This window comes from Hakea prostrata, chromosome 7, assembly GCF_041222555.1.
Source record: "Hakea prostrata isolate BN-2017 chromosome 7, UWA_Hpros_2, whole genome shotgun sequence".
Taxonomy (NCBI): domain Eukaryota; kingdom Viridiplantae; phylum Streptophyta; class Magnoliopsida; order Proteales; family Proteaceae; genus Hakea; species Hakea prostrata.
In genome coordinates this window covers 15,446,336-15,463,900 of record NC_142606.1, presented here as the reverse complement: position 1 = coordinate 15,463,900, position 17,565 = coordinate 15,446,336, and the positions used below count along the sequence as shown (strand labels likewise).

At 36.3% G+C, this 17,565-nt stretch overlaps 3 protein-coding genes across 3 annotated transcripts in view; 1 reads left to right on the top strand and 2 right to left on the bottom strand.

Moving 5' to 3' along the window:
- NRB4 (mediator of RNA polymerase II transcription subunit 15a-like protein) overlaps positions 1 to 6,077 on the top strand; it is a 33,087-nt gene extending 27,010 nt beyond the window's left edge. Inside the window, exons 10-12 of the mRNA XM_089163485.1 lie at positions 4,572 to 4,766; positions 4,847 to 4,935; positions 5,243 to 6,077. Coding sequence (XP_089019611.1) covers positions 4,572 to 4,766; positions 4,847 to 4,935; positions 5,243 to 5,450 — 492 coding nt within the window. The 3' untranslated portion in view covers positions 5,451 to 6,077. The remainder of the gene's footprint in view (positions 1 to 4,571; positions 4,767 to 4,846; positions 4,936 to 5,242) is intronic.
- Positions 6,078 to 9,953: 3,876 nt separating this feature from the next.
- LOC149010117 (uncharacterized) lies at positions 9,954 to 10,955 on the bottom strand. The gene has a single exon (XM_089162400.1). The coding sequence runs from the start codon at positions 10,953 to 10,955 to the stop codon at positions 9,954 to 9,956; it is 1,002 nt and encodes a 333-aa protein (XP_089018526.1).
- A 1,917-nt stretch (positions 10,956 to 12,872) lies between these two features.
- On the bottom strand, positions 12,873 to 16,739 carry LOC149010116 (small ribosomal subunit protein uS2-like). Its single transcript, XM_089163598.1, has 5 exons — positions 16,509 to 16,739; positions 14,543 to 14,805; positions 14,243 to 14,434; positions 13,762 to 13,984; positions 12,873 to 13,192 (listed from the first exon to the last, which is right to left on the bottom strand). Exons 1-5 carry the CDS (start codon positions 16,639 to 16,641, stop codon positions 13,089 to 13,091), a joined length of 915 nt encoding a protein of 304 aa, XP_089019724.1. The 5' UTR covers positions 16,642 to 16,739; the 3' UTR covers positions 12,873 to 13,088.
- Positions 16,740 to 17,565: the final 826 nt, after the last annotated feature.

Below are 17,565 nucleotides of genomic sequence, written 5' to 3'. Positions count from 1 at the left end.
CCTGCTTTCGGGTCATGTCCTGATGAACTGAAGGTGAGAATAGAACTAAAATAGTAATTGTTAAAATTGAAACATGACTCAGTTTTTTAGATAAATCAGCAAGCCTTGTATCTTAAGAAGATTTGTATGTATGTATCACGTATTTGGTTGCAGCGGACTGGAGCATGTCAAATTTTCTGAATAATATGAATTAATTGGCTTCTTTTACTTTCTTTCTTTCTTTTTTTCTTTTTTTCTTTTGGGGGGGGGGGGGTGTGAAGTGTGGTTCTTTGGTTAAAACAAATAGGGATAATTACTATTGCCCCCCTGTACTTTGATTTTATTATTACTGTATCCCCTGTACTTTTCAAAATTACTAATCCAACCTTTAACTTTGTCTACAATTACTATTGCCCCCTACTGTTAAGTTCCGTTAGTTTACTGATGATGTGGCATCTTTATATTTTCTCAAAAACCCCAAAATACTCTTTATACTTATTTACTCTTTTGTCAAGTTACAGTAGTACCCTTAATTAACTGTTATAATCCGTTTTATTCTTAAAAAAAACCACCAAATAAAGAAAGAATGATTGAATAAAACTCAAATAGAAACCAAAGAAGAAGGAAAATCGAATTCAACTCAAATTGGAAACTGAATATCACATATTTTCAGAATAAATGAAGTTTAGTGAAGGTGGGAAACCAAATTGGATTTGGATTTTGCTCATTTCTTTTATTCAAAATAAATGAAATTTAGTGAAGGTGGGAAACCAAATCGGATTTGGATTTTGCCCATTTCTTTAATTCAAAATAAATGAAGCTTAGGTGAAATTATTCAAAATAAATGAAGTTTAGTGAAGGTGGGAAACCAAATCGGATTTGGATTTTTCCCATTTCATTAATTCAAAATAAATGAAGTTTAGGGTAAAATTGACATTTAATCTGGTTTTTATAAATGGGGTAGCATCATCTTTTGATTTCTTAATTTTAATGAAGGGCAAATTAGACATTATATATTCAAACTTAACGGCTACTTAACACCATTATAAGAAAGGGGGGCAACAGTAATTTTGTAAAGAACAAGATTTTATTAGTAATAAAATCAAACTATAGTGGGGTAACAGTAATTATCCGAAACAAATAATTTATATTAATTAGTAAAACCAAGAAATCAGAGGAAAGCACGAGCAATTACATCCCACATCTGGACATTCAGTTTTATGGACTTGTATAGGAATTAGAATCCATGATACTAAGGATTAGAAGCTTGAGTAAACTAGAGAACAAAAATTTGAACTAAAATTGACAATCTGGTAATTGTCGTATAACTTTATAGTATTAAAACTGAACTCCTAAATAATGAAGATAACAGATGGTATGGCCTGACACCTCAGCCCTGAGATCCTAATAAAAAGGAATTTGATCTCTTTGATGTACTGCCCATGATGTTTCAACACTCCCATGTACAAAACAAAATTGATTTCTCCTAGCTTCATCTGATGGACTTCTTACAAGCTGGAGATTTATATGACTTCCCAAAATGCCATTTTGATGGCACTTGTGGGAAACAGGACTTCAATTTCAATCAGAGGTGCAGGTAAGGTTTTCTATTGGTTCAGTTAGGCTTCAGGAAATTTAATTCTGGCCCATGGTTGGATAGACCTTGGACTTCTTACTTCTGAGTTTATTAGTATAATGGGCCCGTAAAGTGGGGATATTACTAGGAAATGGGGATAATATTAGTCAACGGGATAAAATTAATAAAGCATCTGTGATTTATAAGCTCATAAAGCAGGGATAATATTAACAAGTTGTATTAATAGTTGAACTGCGTGTTTTGGGTCAGATTAGGTTTCTAATAGCTAAATAGAATTTTAGTGTAAGGTTGTTGACTATTGAGTTTATCAGAGTAATTAGGGACTTCTTTTATGAGTCAGATTAAGAATTTTAGAATGTTTATATACATGAATCCTTAATCTACTAGAGATTTTTTTTTTCCCTAATGAACATGAGATTATTTTAAGTGTTTGGTGTCATTGAGTAGTGCTGTAGTGCATATGGGAATTTTTTTTTTAATTTTTAATCTCAAACCTGGTCTCTCTCTATGTCCCAAGAAGAACGATTTAATTGTTCTTCCCTCCCATATCGCCATTTTGATTTCCTCCCTCGACAATATAGTTGCTTCCTTTCTTCATATCTGATCACATATTTGACTATTAGCACTGCTTGCATCTTAGATCCTTTATCAAAATTTAAAGCTGCTTGTAGTAGAGGATGATTCAAATTACCTCCCAGTCAACTTGGCTAATGGGTTGGTAACAATGATCCGCATATCCCACCTCCCTCTCTGCGGGCAGAAATACAAGTTGAAGCTGGCAGTCGGTAGGCTAATGATTAGCTGAGGTGCCATTTGTTCATATTTATATCCTTTATGTTCTCTATCCGGACTTATATCCTCTTTGTGCACGCATTCATTTGTAGGTACGCACACTGAAGAGTCTGTCATGTGTTAAACCTCCCATGATACACTGTGGCTATTATTAGCAATAAATCTTCCTTGTGTCATATTTTCTTTGGTGTATGACTAGTATTTCCTTGGTTTATCATGGATTTTTGTTCGCGCCTGTGCGGAGATCGTCCGTGCAGGCATCAGGTTATGACATCTGTCGAATATTGATCCAACGGTGATAAAAAAGAGAAGGTAGTATGGTAATTATATCAGTCAAATTAAAAGAAGTTTCGACATTTACTAAAGACCACCCTAATATATCAACCAAATTTGCAAAACGAATCCCAGAATCTAACCATCGAAGAAACCATATTTTGTGAATCTAAGAACCCTTGCCAACCTTGTCTCTGTTGACCCAATCAACCTTGTTTGCTACAATTTCATGGAGTTTTAATGAAGAAAGAGAACTACAGAGTTTTCTATCTCAGATATGGTAATGGCGAAGAAACCCTACAAGTGCTTCCTCAAATTACTGTTGCTTGACGAAGGGAATGAATCAGTTTAAGATTTGGGATCTCTATCAGTGGTTTGATCTATGAAGAGACTCAAAGGGTTCTTAAGATCTTTCTCAAGAATGTTAATCGCAGGAAGATCGTGACTGCCATGGATGTTTTTTACGCTCTCAAGAGGCTAGGCAAGATCCTTAATGCATTTGGAGGTTAGGGTTTTGTTCAGTGGGAGTTTAACCAGAAATTTCCTTCATTGATACATTTCACTGTAACAAATTGGTAATAGATATCTTCTTTTAACCAAGTTCGAATCCAACAAAAGAAGAAAGTTGTTGAGGTTGATTTCATGAATTCTTCTCATCTGTTGGTTGTGTTATTGAGGTTCGTGCTTGTGCCACTAGCCTATGCATAGGTCCTCCGTTCTGTCTTACAAGTAAATTTGGATTTTTCTGGCCGCCTGAGAAGATGGAATTGGTTATTTGGATTGCCGGAGACCATGGCACTGAGAAGAGGGGCTAGTGCTAGGGTTTAGACCCAAAGCTCCGGTTTTCTGGTTTACGTCAGAAAGTTGGTGTAATTTTGTGAGGAAAAAATTATACTCTGGGGGAGGGGGCTTCTAGAGAAAAAGAGGTGCTTTTTAAAGGGTTTGTAATTTTTTTTACTTAAAAAAACTATAAAGTTCTTTTATATTAACCATTTGATTTAACACACAACTGGTGTCGTATGTCACGCCTACATAGACGATATCCGTGTAGGCACGAACAAAAATCTGTTTATCATGCCCTTCTGTTTGACCATGCTCAAGGCCTGGTAGAGAGGGATTGTTAGTGAGGAGTTAGTGTACTAGTCATTTTGAAATTATTCCCTAACCTGATCCAGCAGATCGTTTTACTTTTAACTAGACTAGCTTTTTCAGGCGCCAAAAGGGTGGAAAAAAGAATGAAAAATAGGTTTTTCTGGATTAGGATCTATTATGTGAATGGATTTTCCTTCTACCTAATAATAATGAGGGAAAATCATACACTAAATAGGTAGTATTGCCTTAGGATCTTTTTAATTGTAGAAAATTGTGTGAAATGGTTTTCTTTTACCCAATAGCCTGGGTAGCAAATCATAGAGTAAACTCGGGCACTCGTCAAATCTACTATGATGTTAGCTGCAACCATTTTCATTTGTGGACTTGTAACCCTGGAATTCCAAATTTAAACATCATATTTATTTATTTTTAAGAGAAACAGCAGATGTCTAACAGCTATGTGATTTACTTCTGTAGGGGTATATTATAAAAATAATGGGACTAAGATCCTGATTTGGAATGAGATACAGTTGTGAAATCACCCTTACTGGTTTGGATGAGGACTCAAGTCTGTGGGGATTCTTGTCTTTTATGGTTTCTGTTATGCTGCTGCTGCCATGTGACTTGTCACTAAATCGTAGTACCCCTCTTCTCCATTTATCAATAAAATAAGTACTCCCCCCCCCCTCCTTCCAACCCCAAAACAAAAAATAAATCCCCCAAAAAAAAGAACCATTTTATTTACACAATGTTTACTGTGTAATCAACTTCCCATCTTGGAGTGCATCCAACTATTTTCTTTTGTATTAAATGAATGATGGACTGCCCCTTTTGACAGGCAAATCATGTTCTGTTGAAAGAGATCAGAGAGATAAACCTGCAGCTTATAGATACTGTGGTGGATATCAGCAATGAGGATGTTGACCCAACTGCGGCTTCAGCTGAAGGTGGTGAAGGAACTATTGTCAAATGCTCCTTCAGTGCAGTGGCTCTCAGTCCAAATTTAAAGTCACAATATACTTCAGCACAAATGGTGAAAGCTTTGACTTCTCTAATACATATATGTGTGTATATATATGTCTTCGTATTTATTTTGTGTTTATGCCTATGCAGTCCCCAATTCTGCCTTTGAGGTTGCTTGTCCCCTCAAATTATCCAAATTGTTCTCCTGTGCTGCTAGACAAGTTACCGGTAGAGCTGAGGTAAGTGCAACATGTATTATGTTGTCCATTTAATTCCTCTTTATGTATGATTTCCATTCTGAGAAACTGAGTGTAATATGCGCATCTAATTCAAAGTATCCATGAGATGTGACCTTCCCCAGTTGGATGCTAGTCCAACAGGTTTCTTGAGAGGGTTTTAATGAGGTGAATGCAGAGTTGGCTTTGTTTAGGACGACTGTCAATTTATCATGGCTTATATCCATCTGCATTATTCATGTATGACCTTGGTTAAAATTCCTATCCGTTTGATTTGATCTCTTTGTTGATGCCCACTGGTGTGATACAGTAAGGAGTATGAAGATCTCTCAGTAAAAGCGAAGTCTAAGTTCAGCATATCCCTCCGCAGCCTTTCACAACCAATGTCACTGAGTGAGATGGCAAAAACATGGGATGTTTGTGCTCGTGCAGTTGTGGCCGAATATGCACAACAGAGTGGAGGAGGAAGCTTCAGCTCTAGATATGGTACTTGGGAGAACTGCGTGAGTGCTGCTTGACTTTCTGTATCTGCATTTTGATCCAGTGACTTACTGCTAGGACGAAGTGGTTTGGGGCAGAGAGATGAAAGATCCGCTGTACGCTACCTATGATAACTGCTGCTGAACCATTTAAGGATGAGATGGTGGACTTACTCTCATAATTCAATCAGAAGCACTTTTAAGTCTAAGGTGAATGTTGTAGCTTGATGCCTGATTCAAAACTTAAGTGGCTAATGGAAGTAATTGAAGATCGTCTCTCTGTCTCTGAACTGATCATATGTGAGTCGGTGGTTATTAAATATTTAAATATTTAAATATTTTTCAGTTTGTGATTGATTGAATATATCGCAAGGGTGAATTATCCTGGGTGGGTTTGCTTGTAATGTTGTTACAGTTGTGTTGTGGGTTTATTATCTATTGCCCACACATTGTAAGGATAAAGGGAGAACCCTATACTTTTTCAATTATTTTCTTGTAAGACTTTGTATTCCTGAACTATATACATTTTCCCTTTGCTATAAAAGCTGATTCCCTTATCTAGTAAAGAAACACTCTGTTGTTCCAGATTAAGTTAATTTAGTTAGATATGCGTTTATGTTTTAAGTTTTGGAGTTATGTCTTTCTATATCCTTCAACAGCCGAACAATTTTGTTCTACTTGCCCTGGCAATTTACAGAAGGGATTGTGTGCACAAATTTTTTATCCTTGTTTTAAAGGACGACCTGCATCAAATGTAGTGAGATTATTGTCAATGTCAATCTGAAATTGAAGTTTCTGAAGCCTCTCCTTACAGGCTTACACCCACCCCCTATGAAGCTGGGTTGATGGAATTGATCTTCAATCTTCTCCCCTCGTTGGTTTTCTTTCGTTGACACCATACATAGTTGTGAAGAAACTATGCTCACTACCAACCAAAAGCCCAGAGTACTGTATATCAAATTTTCGAACATTTTGGATCATCAGAAATCCTCAAAAGGATATTTACATGATAACCAGTGACCAATCGAATCCCAGAAATGATTAGAAAACTTTACAATAAGAGTGATATCGTATAACTGATTAGTTTAAATATCATTAGAGTGAGATTGATGAGGTGAAAAATTGCATCGAAAATCTTTATTGGTATGATCAACATATATCACTTCAGAGGTAAAAGGAAAACTTCTATCAACCAAAAAAAAAAGGGAAATTTCTATAAATTTTCATACTTTCAACCGTATAATATGGGAATGCTTGAGTAGTTAAGAAGCATTAAATAGATAAAAATCGGTCCTGTCCAGTGGTGCAAACCTTGAAAGGTGTTTTTGGGTCGGTTCCGTTCCCTTGTATTGTATAATCCTTGAGAAAGTAGTTTGAATCAGCATTGAATATAGACATCGAGAAAGTAGATTGTATCACACAACACTCGTATGCAGACAATAGCACAGACTCTTAGAGCAAACCTTATTATCTATGAATCGCTTTGTGTTTCGGATGTTTGGCTCAGACCTATGGGCCCAAGAGAACCAACCAAATCAACGCTTTGGTTGGGTCCTGGTTCATTAAACCCTAGTTAGTTGGCCTCATAAGGCACTTTCCAGCAAGGCACTTCTCAGCAGAGAAAATTGTTGAGATGAGCGCCTTTTAGTGACAATCAATTGTCCTAAGAAGCTTCTCCGCGAACACTCAGCATGTACCCGACAAGTCACTTCTCAGATAAAGTAACGTTGCTAGAAGACACTACGCATATCTTTCAAACATCAATCGACGCATTAATTTCAGTATTGAATGCCATGAGATTCATTAAATGTTCATTGACAGTCAAAAAACTTCTCATTCACCTACGGCTTACTCAAGTATTCCATCCTAAGGTTTTGCCTGCCGAAGATGGGATTTGTTGTCGCATCTATGTCAATGGTGACCTGATTTCCTTATTCGATGGGATTTTGTACAGCTGTGAAAGCTTCTTGAGGAAGATTGGGGTTTGTCTTGTTGATAAAGCCATGTCCCCCAAGCGATCGCCACCTTCCTTTTGGAATTCCTAGATCTAATGGTTATGCAACATCTTCACGATCACAGAGGTATGGGGGAATAAATACGCAAACACTCAATACAAAAAGTACGTCATTCAAGAGCATTAACTCTGGTTCATAACTCTCGGGCCAACAATCCAAGAAGACATTCTCTTCGTCTTCTGAGAGCATTTACTTTTTCTTGTGAGGATTCATGTTTAACCAAATCCAACTTAATCATTGGAGGTGGCTTCCCGTCCCAGAGGCAGCCCACTCTCACTTTCCTTGTTTTCTCCAAGACCTAAGAACCAAGTTCACTCCTTGAACGAACCAAGTGAAGCGAATTCAGATATTGGAACAACACTTTCTAAGAGTACTTTTCTTTCTTACCTTAACTACATGACATCTTGCTCAAAATCTCTAAAAATTGTCTGTACAACAATCATCCATAACATAAAGTCCAGCTACCCGCAGGATCTTTGGTCTTCAATCAGCTTTATCTGAAGTTGAGCGTAACTTTCTTTACCTCTCTTCCTTATTGTTATATGCTAATATAAATAAGACAAAGAAAGCCTTCAAAATGCATATAGGGAAATAGAACTGTTACTACTATTAATCCAAGCTATATATTAATGTAGAAAAGAACTCCCAAACATCAAATGAAAAAAGAGTGACCATAGGAAAACAAGGAAAGCTGGGTTAAACAACCCAGGATTGTTCCTAATTACTAATGCTATATCTTCTTAGTAATATGAGTTTTGGAAAATCATATATTCATCATTTTCATCTCATGCACTGTAAACACCATGGTTAAAGTCATCTTTCAAGATTCACCAAGATTCCTATTGAACAAACTTATTTCGCAATATAAATAAATAATTTTAAGCATCTCTTTGGTAATTCCTTTATGATTTCAACTACAAATAGAACTGTCAATAGGAGGGTAAGGGTGTCAACTTGTTATGTGTCTAAGAAGTGAAAGTGAGATCTAGATTTAGACCAAGTCTTAGAATGGTTTCAAAATTTATGAAAACCAAATTTGATCTTAGTTGGTCTAATTCAAGTGTGATTACAATGTTGTTCTTGTATTTGGTTGTTATATTGTAATTTCATTGGTTACCATATCCCATGTGGATTCATTTATCCTATTTAATTCTTGTTCGATTATGATATTGATAGACAAGATAACACAAAAGTTGTAGATCAGAATATATATAATTTGCCTAAGTGAAATACTATCAATCTTGATTCACATTAAAGATCTTGATTCTTGAGTCTACAATTAAACTTCAATTACCACAAAACTCAAATGCATGTTTACTAACCTGATATGACACCCAAAGCTCACCTGGACAAAATAAAAATGTTTCCATGAAAGAAAATAATTTGCCTTTAATGAAGAAAAGATTTTAGTCCACATTCAAGATTGAGATTATATGCTAATTATCATCTTCTCTTGACAACTCAAAAACCCAACACCAAAACTATTGCCAATTTTTTTTCTTAATGACTATCCATAAGGGAAAAATAAAATTTAAAACAAAAAAGGTTCTGACGAAAATATTAAAAGTCAGATCCCTTTGAAGATTTTATAAATTAAACTTGGATATTTAGATTACAAATTAAGGGAAGATGATTTGTATAGTTATAGGAAAACTATAATATTGATCCTATTAATAGGAGAAAGTAAACGACTAAATATTCATATAATATCATGCTAATGCATGTTTATCATTTGTTCAAACTGTATTTTGTGGGATTTATTATGTCTTTCCCAATATTTACAATTTGCGTATAGATTCTTGTAAATTCTTGAAAAATAAACCTTTTGAATGAAAAACTACAAAAAAGTTTTATTTTTTCAAGTCATGGTTTTCTTTCTCTATTTATTATTTTTTTTTATTATTATTATCATTATTATTATTGTTAAACAAAAAATCACAATTTTTTTGTCAAAAACTTGAGACAACCCAAATAGCCTCCTAATGGTGAAATCACCTTGATATAGAATTCAGTGTTATCGATGGTGGCTTTGCTGATCATTCTTATAAAGGTGTTGAAAACCTTTAATAACACAAGAGATATCATAAGCAGGACTGCATCAGCAAAAATATTCTTCCACCTATCTCTAAGCTTAGATCTAAACCAGGGTGATAACTAGTTCTCAAATCAATCTTCAGAAAATTTTAATACCAGTTAACATGTCCAGCATTTCCTCTAGGACCTAAAATTTGTATTTCATTGTATTTTGTTGTTCTATCATATCAAATAAAATCACACAATTAAGTTAAAAAGTAAAAGGAGAAAAATGCATAAATTAAAGTTCTAAAATTATTTACATTGCTTTGCAGCACTTCATCCTACAAACACTAGCCCCACTAGACTAATAGCAAACCCTAAGATGACAGCCATCAAGCAAACTACTACAACTACCCCTCTATTGAAGCCCAAACCCAAACCCAAACCCTAAAGAGAACAAACAAACACAATACAACATGCTAAATAGTAATCAAAGCATGTAGACATGCAATCAGAGCTTTAAGGACAGATCAAGCTCCTCATGATCCTGTCCTTGATTATGAAGATTTTTCTGTTGATTCCAACGAGTGACCATACCACCATAACCTCCCAAAAGTGGGTTTCCATTAATATAAAGATTTCCATTCGGTTGAGCAATCGAATTTCCAGCAATTGAACTAGTTGATGAACTTGCAGAGTTTGAAGCCGGATAACCTCCAAAGAAACGAACACCACCAGCAGTTTCACTATTGTATCTTGAAGTTGTTCCCAATCCATCAGGTCGATGAATCCCAGAAGGGTTATTGGCTGCTGCATGATAATAATCACCCATTCTCATCCCATGAAGTCCTTGACGGACACCTGCAACAGTATAAACATGGTTTTGCAGGCGATTTGGCCTAGGTTTATAGAGAAATGGTGAGTGCATTCCATGGTTAAAAGGGGTACCATTGAAATACCCATTAACAGGAACGACGCCACCACCAGCAGCAGCAGCAGGAGGAGGAGGAAGAGGAGGAACCATGTGCATATGGGGATATGGACACCATGGCATGTCTAGGGCTTCTCTTCCTCTTTTCAGGGCAGCTCTCAAATGCTTATGAGCATTTTGATGCCCACCCAATGCTTGAGAATTACTGAACTTCTTGTTGCAGAAGTTGCAGGAGAATTCTTTGGGGCCTACGGCATCGCCATCCTCGTTAGCACTGGCATCTGCATCATCGTCGGCTTCCCGAGATCGCTTCCTTGACGTACCTGCAGTTTCTAATTCTGGAACAGCAGGTGATGATTGTTCAACATCATGTTCATTAGGAAATGATGGCACCTTCAAGTACTCAATGAATTCATTTGGTGGTGGTGGTGGTGCTGCTGCTGCTGCTAGTTGGGGTTGGATTTCTTCTCCTTCTACAACCTTCTCCTTCATATTTCCCTTGTCAGAAGGAGGAGGATCAGAGGCAGCTGAGATACTTGAGGAATCAGAGTTACAGATCTCCACAATAACTGGTACTTCCATGCTTACATCCAAGGCTGTGCAAGAATGAATATCCATGATCCTATGTTGTCTTATAAATAGGACTTGTAGGGGTTAGGTTTTGAGAAAGTTTTCATGAAGTTTGTCTTTTATAAGGATTCAATCTATAATCTTCCTTACATGGTATAATATCTCAATGGATAGTTATTAGAGGCTTGATATTAGTAAAACTGCCATTTGCTGTGAGATTCATTGTGCTTGGAACTAAAAATGGAAGGAAGGGAAGTGAAATTGATTTTAAGAGGAAAATATGAGTTCTATTCAATCTGGACCCACCTCCACCCTCCGTCCATACGTTCATACAGTCCACCTAGATAAATGTAGTTTCATTCGAAAGTAATAAGGGCACGTTGAACATGTTCAAAGATAATCAAGGACCGTTAATTTGTCCGACAATAATACGAAGTATTATACATAAAGTCTTATCCAAAATGGCAATAAAGACATGATCGGATCTCCATCGTGTGCGAAAAAGAACTCGATCTTTTTTTTTTGGCCAAAAAAAATGAAGAGTTGGGTAGCCAACTACTTAAAACTCTTACTGTATTTAGAAATGATGCTTTAAAGGAAAAAATAAGTATACTGAGGGTTATCTTCCAAGGTATGTGTTGTTGAGGCTTCTTTGAAAGATCCCATGATTAACTCTTCTTCTGGACAGAAAGAAAAAAAAAAAACTCTTTGTCATAATCATACTATTACAATGTAATCTTCCTGAAGATTGCTTGAAACCCAAATGTTGGCTGTCAGTTTCAAAAAATTTCAAAGTTGCAACTAATGATATACAAAATTTCTAGTTTAGTTTTGAAATAATTTCATTTTCCTTCCTTTTATTTCCTTACAACTACATGCAGTCTCATCAGAGGGATGAATATAGACTAAAGTACAGCCTTTCATTACTCATTCTTCCACTTATACAACCCAGCAGCTAGCCCAACTCTTTTAAGTCTCTTATTTGGTAAATGCTTGACTGTATATCTGCATGTATTGGAGTGTAAAAGATTAACTCAATCAGATTATTTCTTTTTTTATTTCAGCTTATCGTGACTTGTTTATCACTTTTGATTTTAAAAAATTTAATGTAGAAAAGATTCTAAGGGCCAAAATCTGATCATATCAATACATTTATGCTGGATGATCATTACTTTTTATAAGACTTCACTTACCAAATATGGAAGTGGAGTGGAGTGGGAAGCAATGATAGACAGCCCAGGCCCAACTAGGACACCAATTTTCCCAGCCCAGCCCAGCCCAACCCAGTATATGATTTAATTTTGTAGGTAATACATGATGAATGTTGACCCTCATGCCATAACTGAACAGACCCCATGTATTTACGTAGTTCTATTAAGTACTGGTCTAGCTTTCTGTTCAGAATGGGTTTAACATATTACAATATGATTTATTCCCAAATGTGTAAGGTGGGAAAGAGAAATACTGAAGACTATCATAGAAAACAAGATAACGATTCTTGATTCGCTACTACCTCACAACAAAAAGTCACTTCTTTAGGGGGGGGGGGGGGGGGGAGAATATTAAAAAGGGGGGGGGGGGGAGATGGGTTGGGGGTTTCCCGGGGGGGGGTTGGGGGGGGGCCCACCACGCTATGAATCGAACTTTAGACGAAACTCAGGATTCCGCATTAAGATTATCATATATCACATGTTCTTTGATTTCCAGCGTCGAGATGTACCAAAGCAAAAATTCACATCTCCACAGAAGACTCTACCGGTAGCAATCCTCATGGATTCTTATACAACGTATATTAAGCTCTCTATTGATATTCCAACCCTAAGCTACATACACCACAAAACATTGAAAGACATAAAAACAAAACAAAACAAATACTCGTCTGACGAAGATAACTATTTAATTTGAGAAAAGATCATGTAATCAATCCTATAACAAGTCAAAAGCAGAGGTTCTTCTAAAACTGAGCAGTTCACAAAATTGTAGGCCCTTTTAATGTCCCATTCAGTAGGGGCAGGTACAAAGTACATCTCACCTAAGAAAGACAATTGTTTGATTCGAAGATTTTTATCATATTCGCCCTATCAAGAATGACAAACAACACGACACCTAGGCCTGACTTGAGTTGTTAACAAAACTGTAGCGCTTTTAATCCCATCCAGTAGGAGCAGGAACAGCATCAGTAACAACAGGTGGTGGCACTACTGGGGCAGCTGCCTCATCCCATCCGTCTCTCATCAAAGGAACTGGTACTGTACATCACAACGAAACACAGGCCACCATGAGAAATGTAAATAACAGAAACTAAAAATGAGAACATGCTACGAAAATTTCAGCACTCATAAATAGAGAGATGATATGATGTGCCCTTCATGAGTTCAATGAGGATAAAATCCCTTTAAAATATAACAACCCAACCCAACCCTCTCACTTATGGCGTTCTGATTTCTGATTGTCACCTTCCTTCTCCTTCAGGGGGTTACACGGAAGACACAAGTGAGTTTCGAAAATGATTAGTAAAACTGAAAGAGTAGTAGCACAAACTATCCAGATCCCCGATGCAATGAAGCCACAATGGCAAATCTGGGGTTGCAAATTGTGGTGGAAGCTTAATCGATGGCTCTCTTGATATAGTTAAACGCAAAATCTAGGAACAATTCAGCTGAGCTAACATTCTTACAGACAATTTAAAAGCAACCCTAAACCCCCCCCCCCTCAAACGGTCAGCCCAATCAGCTATATCCCAAGTCATACATGTTATATTGCCAAACAAATTACCTAGAAAGATAAGTACCATAGAAAGGTAAGTATTAGTATTCACCTGGAGCTGCAGTCCATTCAGCAGCAGGAACAGCAGGAAGGGGACCTGGTACGGCCAGCTCCGGCGCCCACTGTTGATCTGGAACTTGTCCAGGCCATTGATCACCTGCAAGGCCAAGTGCGGCAGGTGGGTACTCTGTTGGCACATACTCAGCTGGAGCACCCATCTCATCTTCTTCTTGTTCCTTGGCCTCCTCTGGCTCCCTGTAGAAAAATAAATCCACCTACACAAAATATTCAATTGATATCAGTAACCCTATTTTTACATGTTACATCCATCATTGAAGTGAAGGAAGAAATGAGTGCTAAATTAAAATAAATTCATACTACTACATCCACTACTAGCCTTCCAAAGTAACTAGGAAAATTAAAATGGTGCCAGAGATGTTCTAGCAATCTGTCAATAACTAATCTGATTCCAGCATTAAGATTGCTAAACTGACAATTTCCAGTGTTAATAAAAAAGCAAGCAAGTATTTTACCATCACATCCCATTTGTGCCCAATAGTCCCACGCATTTGTAGAACCATCCTCGCCAACAACCAGAACAAACAACCAATGCTGTGTTTTCCCTTGTTATTGGCAGGGATACCAATGTCCACATATCGCATAGGGGAGTCCGTGTCACAGAAAGCAATGGTTGGAATGTTACCTAATGCAGCTTCCTTAATTGGCTGCACAACACAAGGGAAGAAACTACTATAAACATACAATTCACCAAATCCATAAAAAAATATCAACAAGAAAAGGTATCCACAAGTAATAACAATAGGCGTGTCCACCTGATGATCTGTTCTAGGATCCGTAAGGATTAGTAATCTTGGCTCACTAAAAGAAGTTTGGAGCTGATTGGTGAATGTTCCTGGAGTGTGTCTACCAGCAATTGGATGAGCACCTGTGAACTGGGCAAACTTCAAAACAGCCCTCTGACCATAGGGTCTAGCAGATTGAACAATTATATCCTGGGGGTTCTCAATAGCTACAATTACTCTGGCTGCCAATTGAAGCTTCTCCCAGGTCTTTCCAAGATTAATGATGAAGATCCCTGAGAAAAATAAACAAAAATCAGTAACAAAACAGCAAAGCGCACGCATAAGCACTCATGATCCAAGGTGTGAGAATAACACATTCATATAGAATAAGCACATGTATACTGTAACAATAAGCAACATGACATCCCATCAGAATTTTAAGTAGCAGAAAGATGATTCAAAAGAATTTAGGCATGGGAAGGTGCAAAATACATGTAAAATAGAGTTCTGAAAATGCTATAAACAATAATCCGTAAAATATGTCATGTCCAATGAGTACATATAGAAATGGGGACAAGCACATTGTAACGACGAGGTTTCCTACATGTACTAATCACCCTAAAAAATGTCATCTTCACTTTGGGGGGGGTATTCAGTATTAGGAGGGAACCTATCACCACCCAACCCCAACCCCTTTTTTTTCTTTTTTCTTTTTGGGGGGGGGTCTGGTACAACCACTTATTTTCCTCTAATCTAGTGATCAATAAACAAAATACCAAACAGAAAAATAAACATTTAACCAAAAAAAATTCCTGAGTTCTCAGACAGATATATTATAGGTCCCCAATTGCATGCTTTTTTATCACCAGAAAATGACAAACTCTTACTACCTTGAAAGTGAAGAAGAATAAAAAGGCAAATGAAAACAAATATACAATTTGGTGATTGTTTTGTTCAAACAAAAAAAAGGCAATACATTTAAGCAAATATAAATTTCCTCTGCGTTTTTAGACCTCTTTTTGGCATACAGAATAGCTTCTCGAGAACAAAGGTTTTTAGTTCACATCCTCCAAGTAGCATATCATGTTATAAAAAAGCTGAAAATGTAGACACAAGAAGGATTGGTATATCTAAAAAGTATCTTCATCCATTCTGTACAGACCGTATGGCACTGACTTTATAGGATTTCAATAAGCAAAGAAGTGTCAGGCCAAGGAAAAATCTCATTCTAAACAAAAACCCTCAAAACAAATTAAGCAAAATTCACGGGTTATTAAAGGATGCCAGAAATAATTCCGAAAATGGAAACCCACCTAAAAACAATAAAGGGCATCTACCCTGTCCACAAGGCAGACGAAGAGGGTAGTAATATACACAGCCTTACCCCTATCCATTGCAGGACCCATGACAACATGCTCTCGGTGGAGCAACGCCAAGGCCCCCAAAAGTAAACAATCCGGTGACCACTAAAACATCTCAACAATGAAATTGCCGCTCTGTGAGTTGATCTTGGGTCAGACTGAAGTTCATAGGAAAACTCATTGCAGCACGAAATACGATCATAAGAACGAAAAAAATATCTGTATCTACACAATTTCCAGTATGTAGAACAATGAACAACCAATTCGCCCCAAAAAAAAAGTGTTGAACATCAATGGAATCAATACATCTACAAATTAAGAATACTATGACATACATAAACAAATATTGTAACAAAATTTAGATAATGAACAAAGTGAAGTAACAGCAAAGTTGAGGCATTTTTTTCAAATCATAATAACAAACTTTCCCGCAAAATTTTTTTTAATAATAATAAAATAAAATAAGGAGGGAATAGACACCTATAATCGAATAAACATAATAACCTTTAGCATTCACACTACAACTCTTCGTTGTTCTAACAGCTCTATTGAAGCCCATTATACACACTTCCCTATCCATTACCAAATGCTAAGGCAACAATTATATCGAAGAAAGAATAATGAGAAAACCTTACCATCGGTTCTACGCTTGAAGACATATCTTTCCATCTGGAAATCACAGTTTTTAGTCCCTAAATGGACGTCGGCAGCCAACATCATCTGGATATCGGCTTCCTTCTGAGATAAGACCTTCGCAGGTGTCGCCATGACTAGGATCTGAGGAATCTCCCTGAACAATGGCTCCGCCTTAGGTACTCAAAACCCTAGCTCTCGCTCTGCTTAATGAAGCAAACTGCGGAGCTGTTTAGGGTTTTCTTATAAGTGACACCCTAGATAGAGTTCCCAATGACTAAAATATCCTTCATTGTGAAAATAATATAACTTATTACATGCACCCCCTCCTAGATGAAATCAATCTCTGTTCACCCCTCCAATCCAAAATCTTACAAATATCCCCTCCAACCTTCACATCCTTAGTCGCACTGTCTATTAATTAATTAAAAAAAAAATGGTTATTAACGTTTAACCGTTAGAATTCCTCTGTTTTTTTCTTTTTCTTTTTTTGGGAGGGTAAAAATAACCATTATAATTCAAGAAGATTAATAATAATATAAGACACCACCTCATAGGGATATATGATTATTATTTTTAAAATATATATATATGATAATTAATACCCTTTAGTAATAATAGGGTAAAACACTTGTTATCATCTTGTTTCCAAAACATCAAAAGGATGAAACTATCAAATAAATCAAAATTTTCACCCAAAAAAGGAAAAAAATACCAATGTCACTCTAATATCTTATTGGGTAAATATCACTTACATTCCCTCTTAGCTGAACAAATAGCATTTAGACCCCTTCTTAGTTGAATAATGTCACTTACTTCCCATCTTACCTAGCAAATATATAAAACACATCAAATCTATTAATTTTCTCAATTAAATTTAACTTTTACTATTAAATATTTTTTATAAAATCCCAAACTATTATTGACGAAAAACATTTTTTTTTAGTTTAAACCTTAAATTACAATAATCACCATAGTAGTTAAAATACTAAATTACCCTCATTAAATAATTATTAAAAACCAAAATACCATAGTTACAATTATTAAAACCCTAACGTA

Excerpts from the sequence above, each read along its gene's own strand:
- LOC149010117 (XM_089162400.1), bottom strand. The coding sequence starts at position 10,955 with ATGGAAGTACCAGTTATTGTGGAGATCTGTAACTCTGATTCCTCAAGT.
- LOC149010116 (XM_089163598.1), bottom strand. The coding sequence starts at position 16,641 with ATGGCGACACCTGCGAAGGTCTTATCTCAGAAGGAAGCCGATATCCAG. Across the intron at positions 13,985-14,242 it reads GGCACAAATGGGATGTGATG|GTGGATTTATTTTTCTACAG; the intron begins GTAAAATACTTG and ends TATTTTGTGTAG. Across the intron at positions 13,193-13,761 it reads TGAATGGACTGCAGCTCCAG|TACCAGTTCCTTTGATGAGA; the intron begins GTGAATACTAAT and ends TGTGATGTACAG.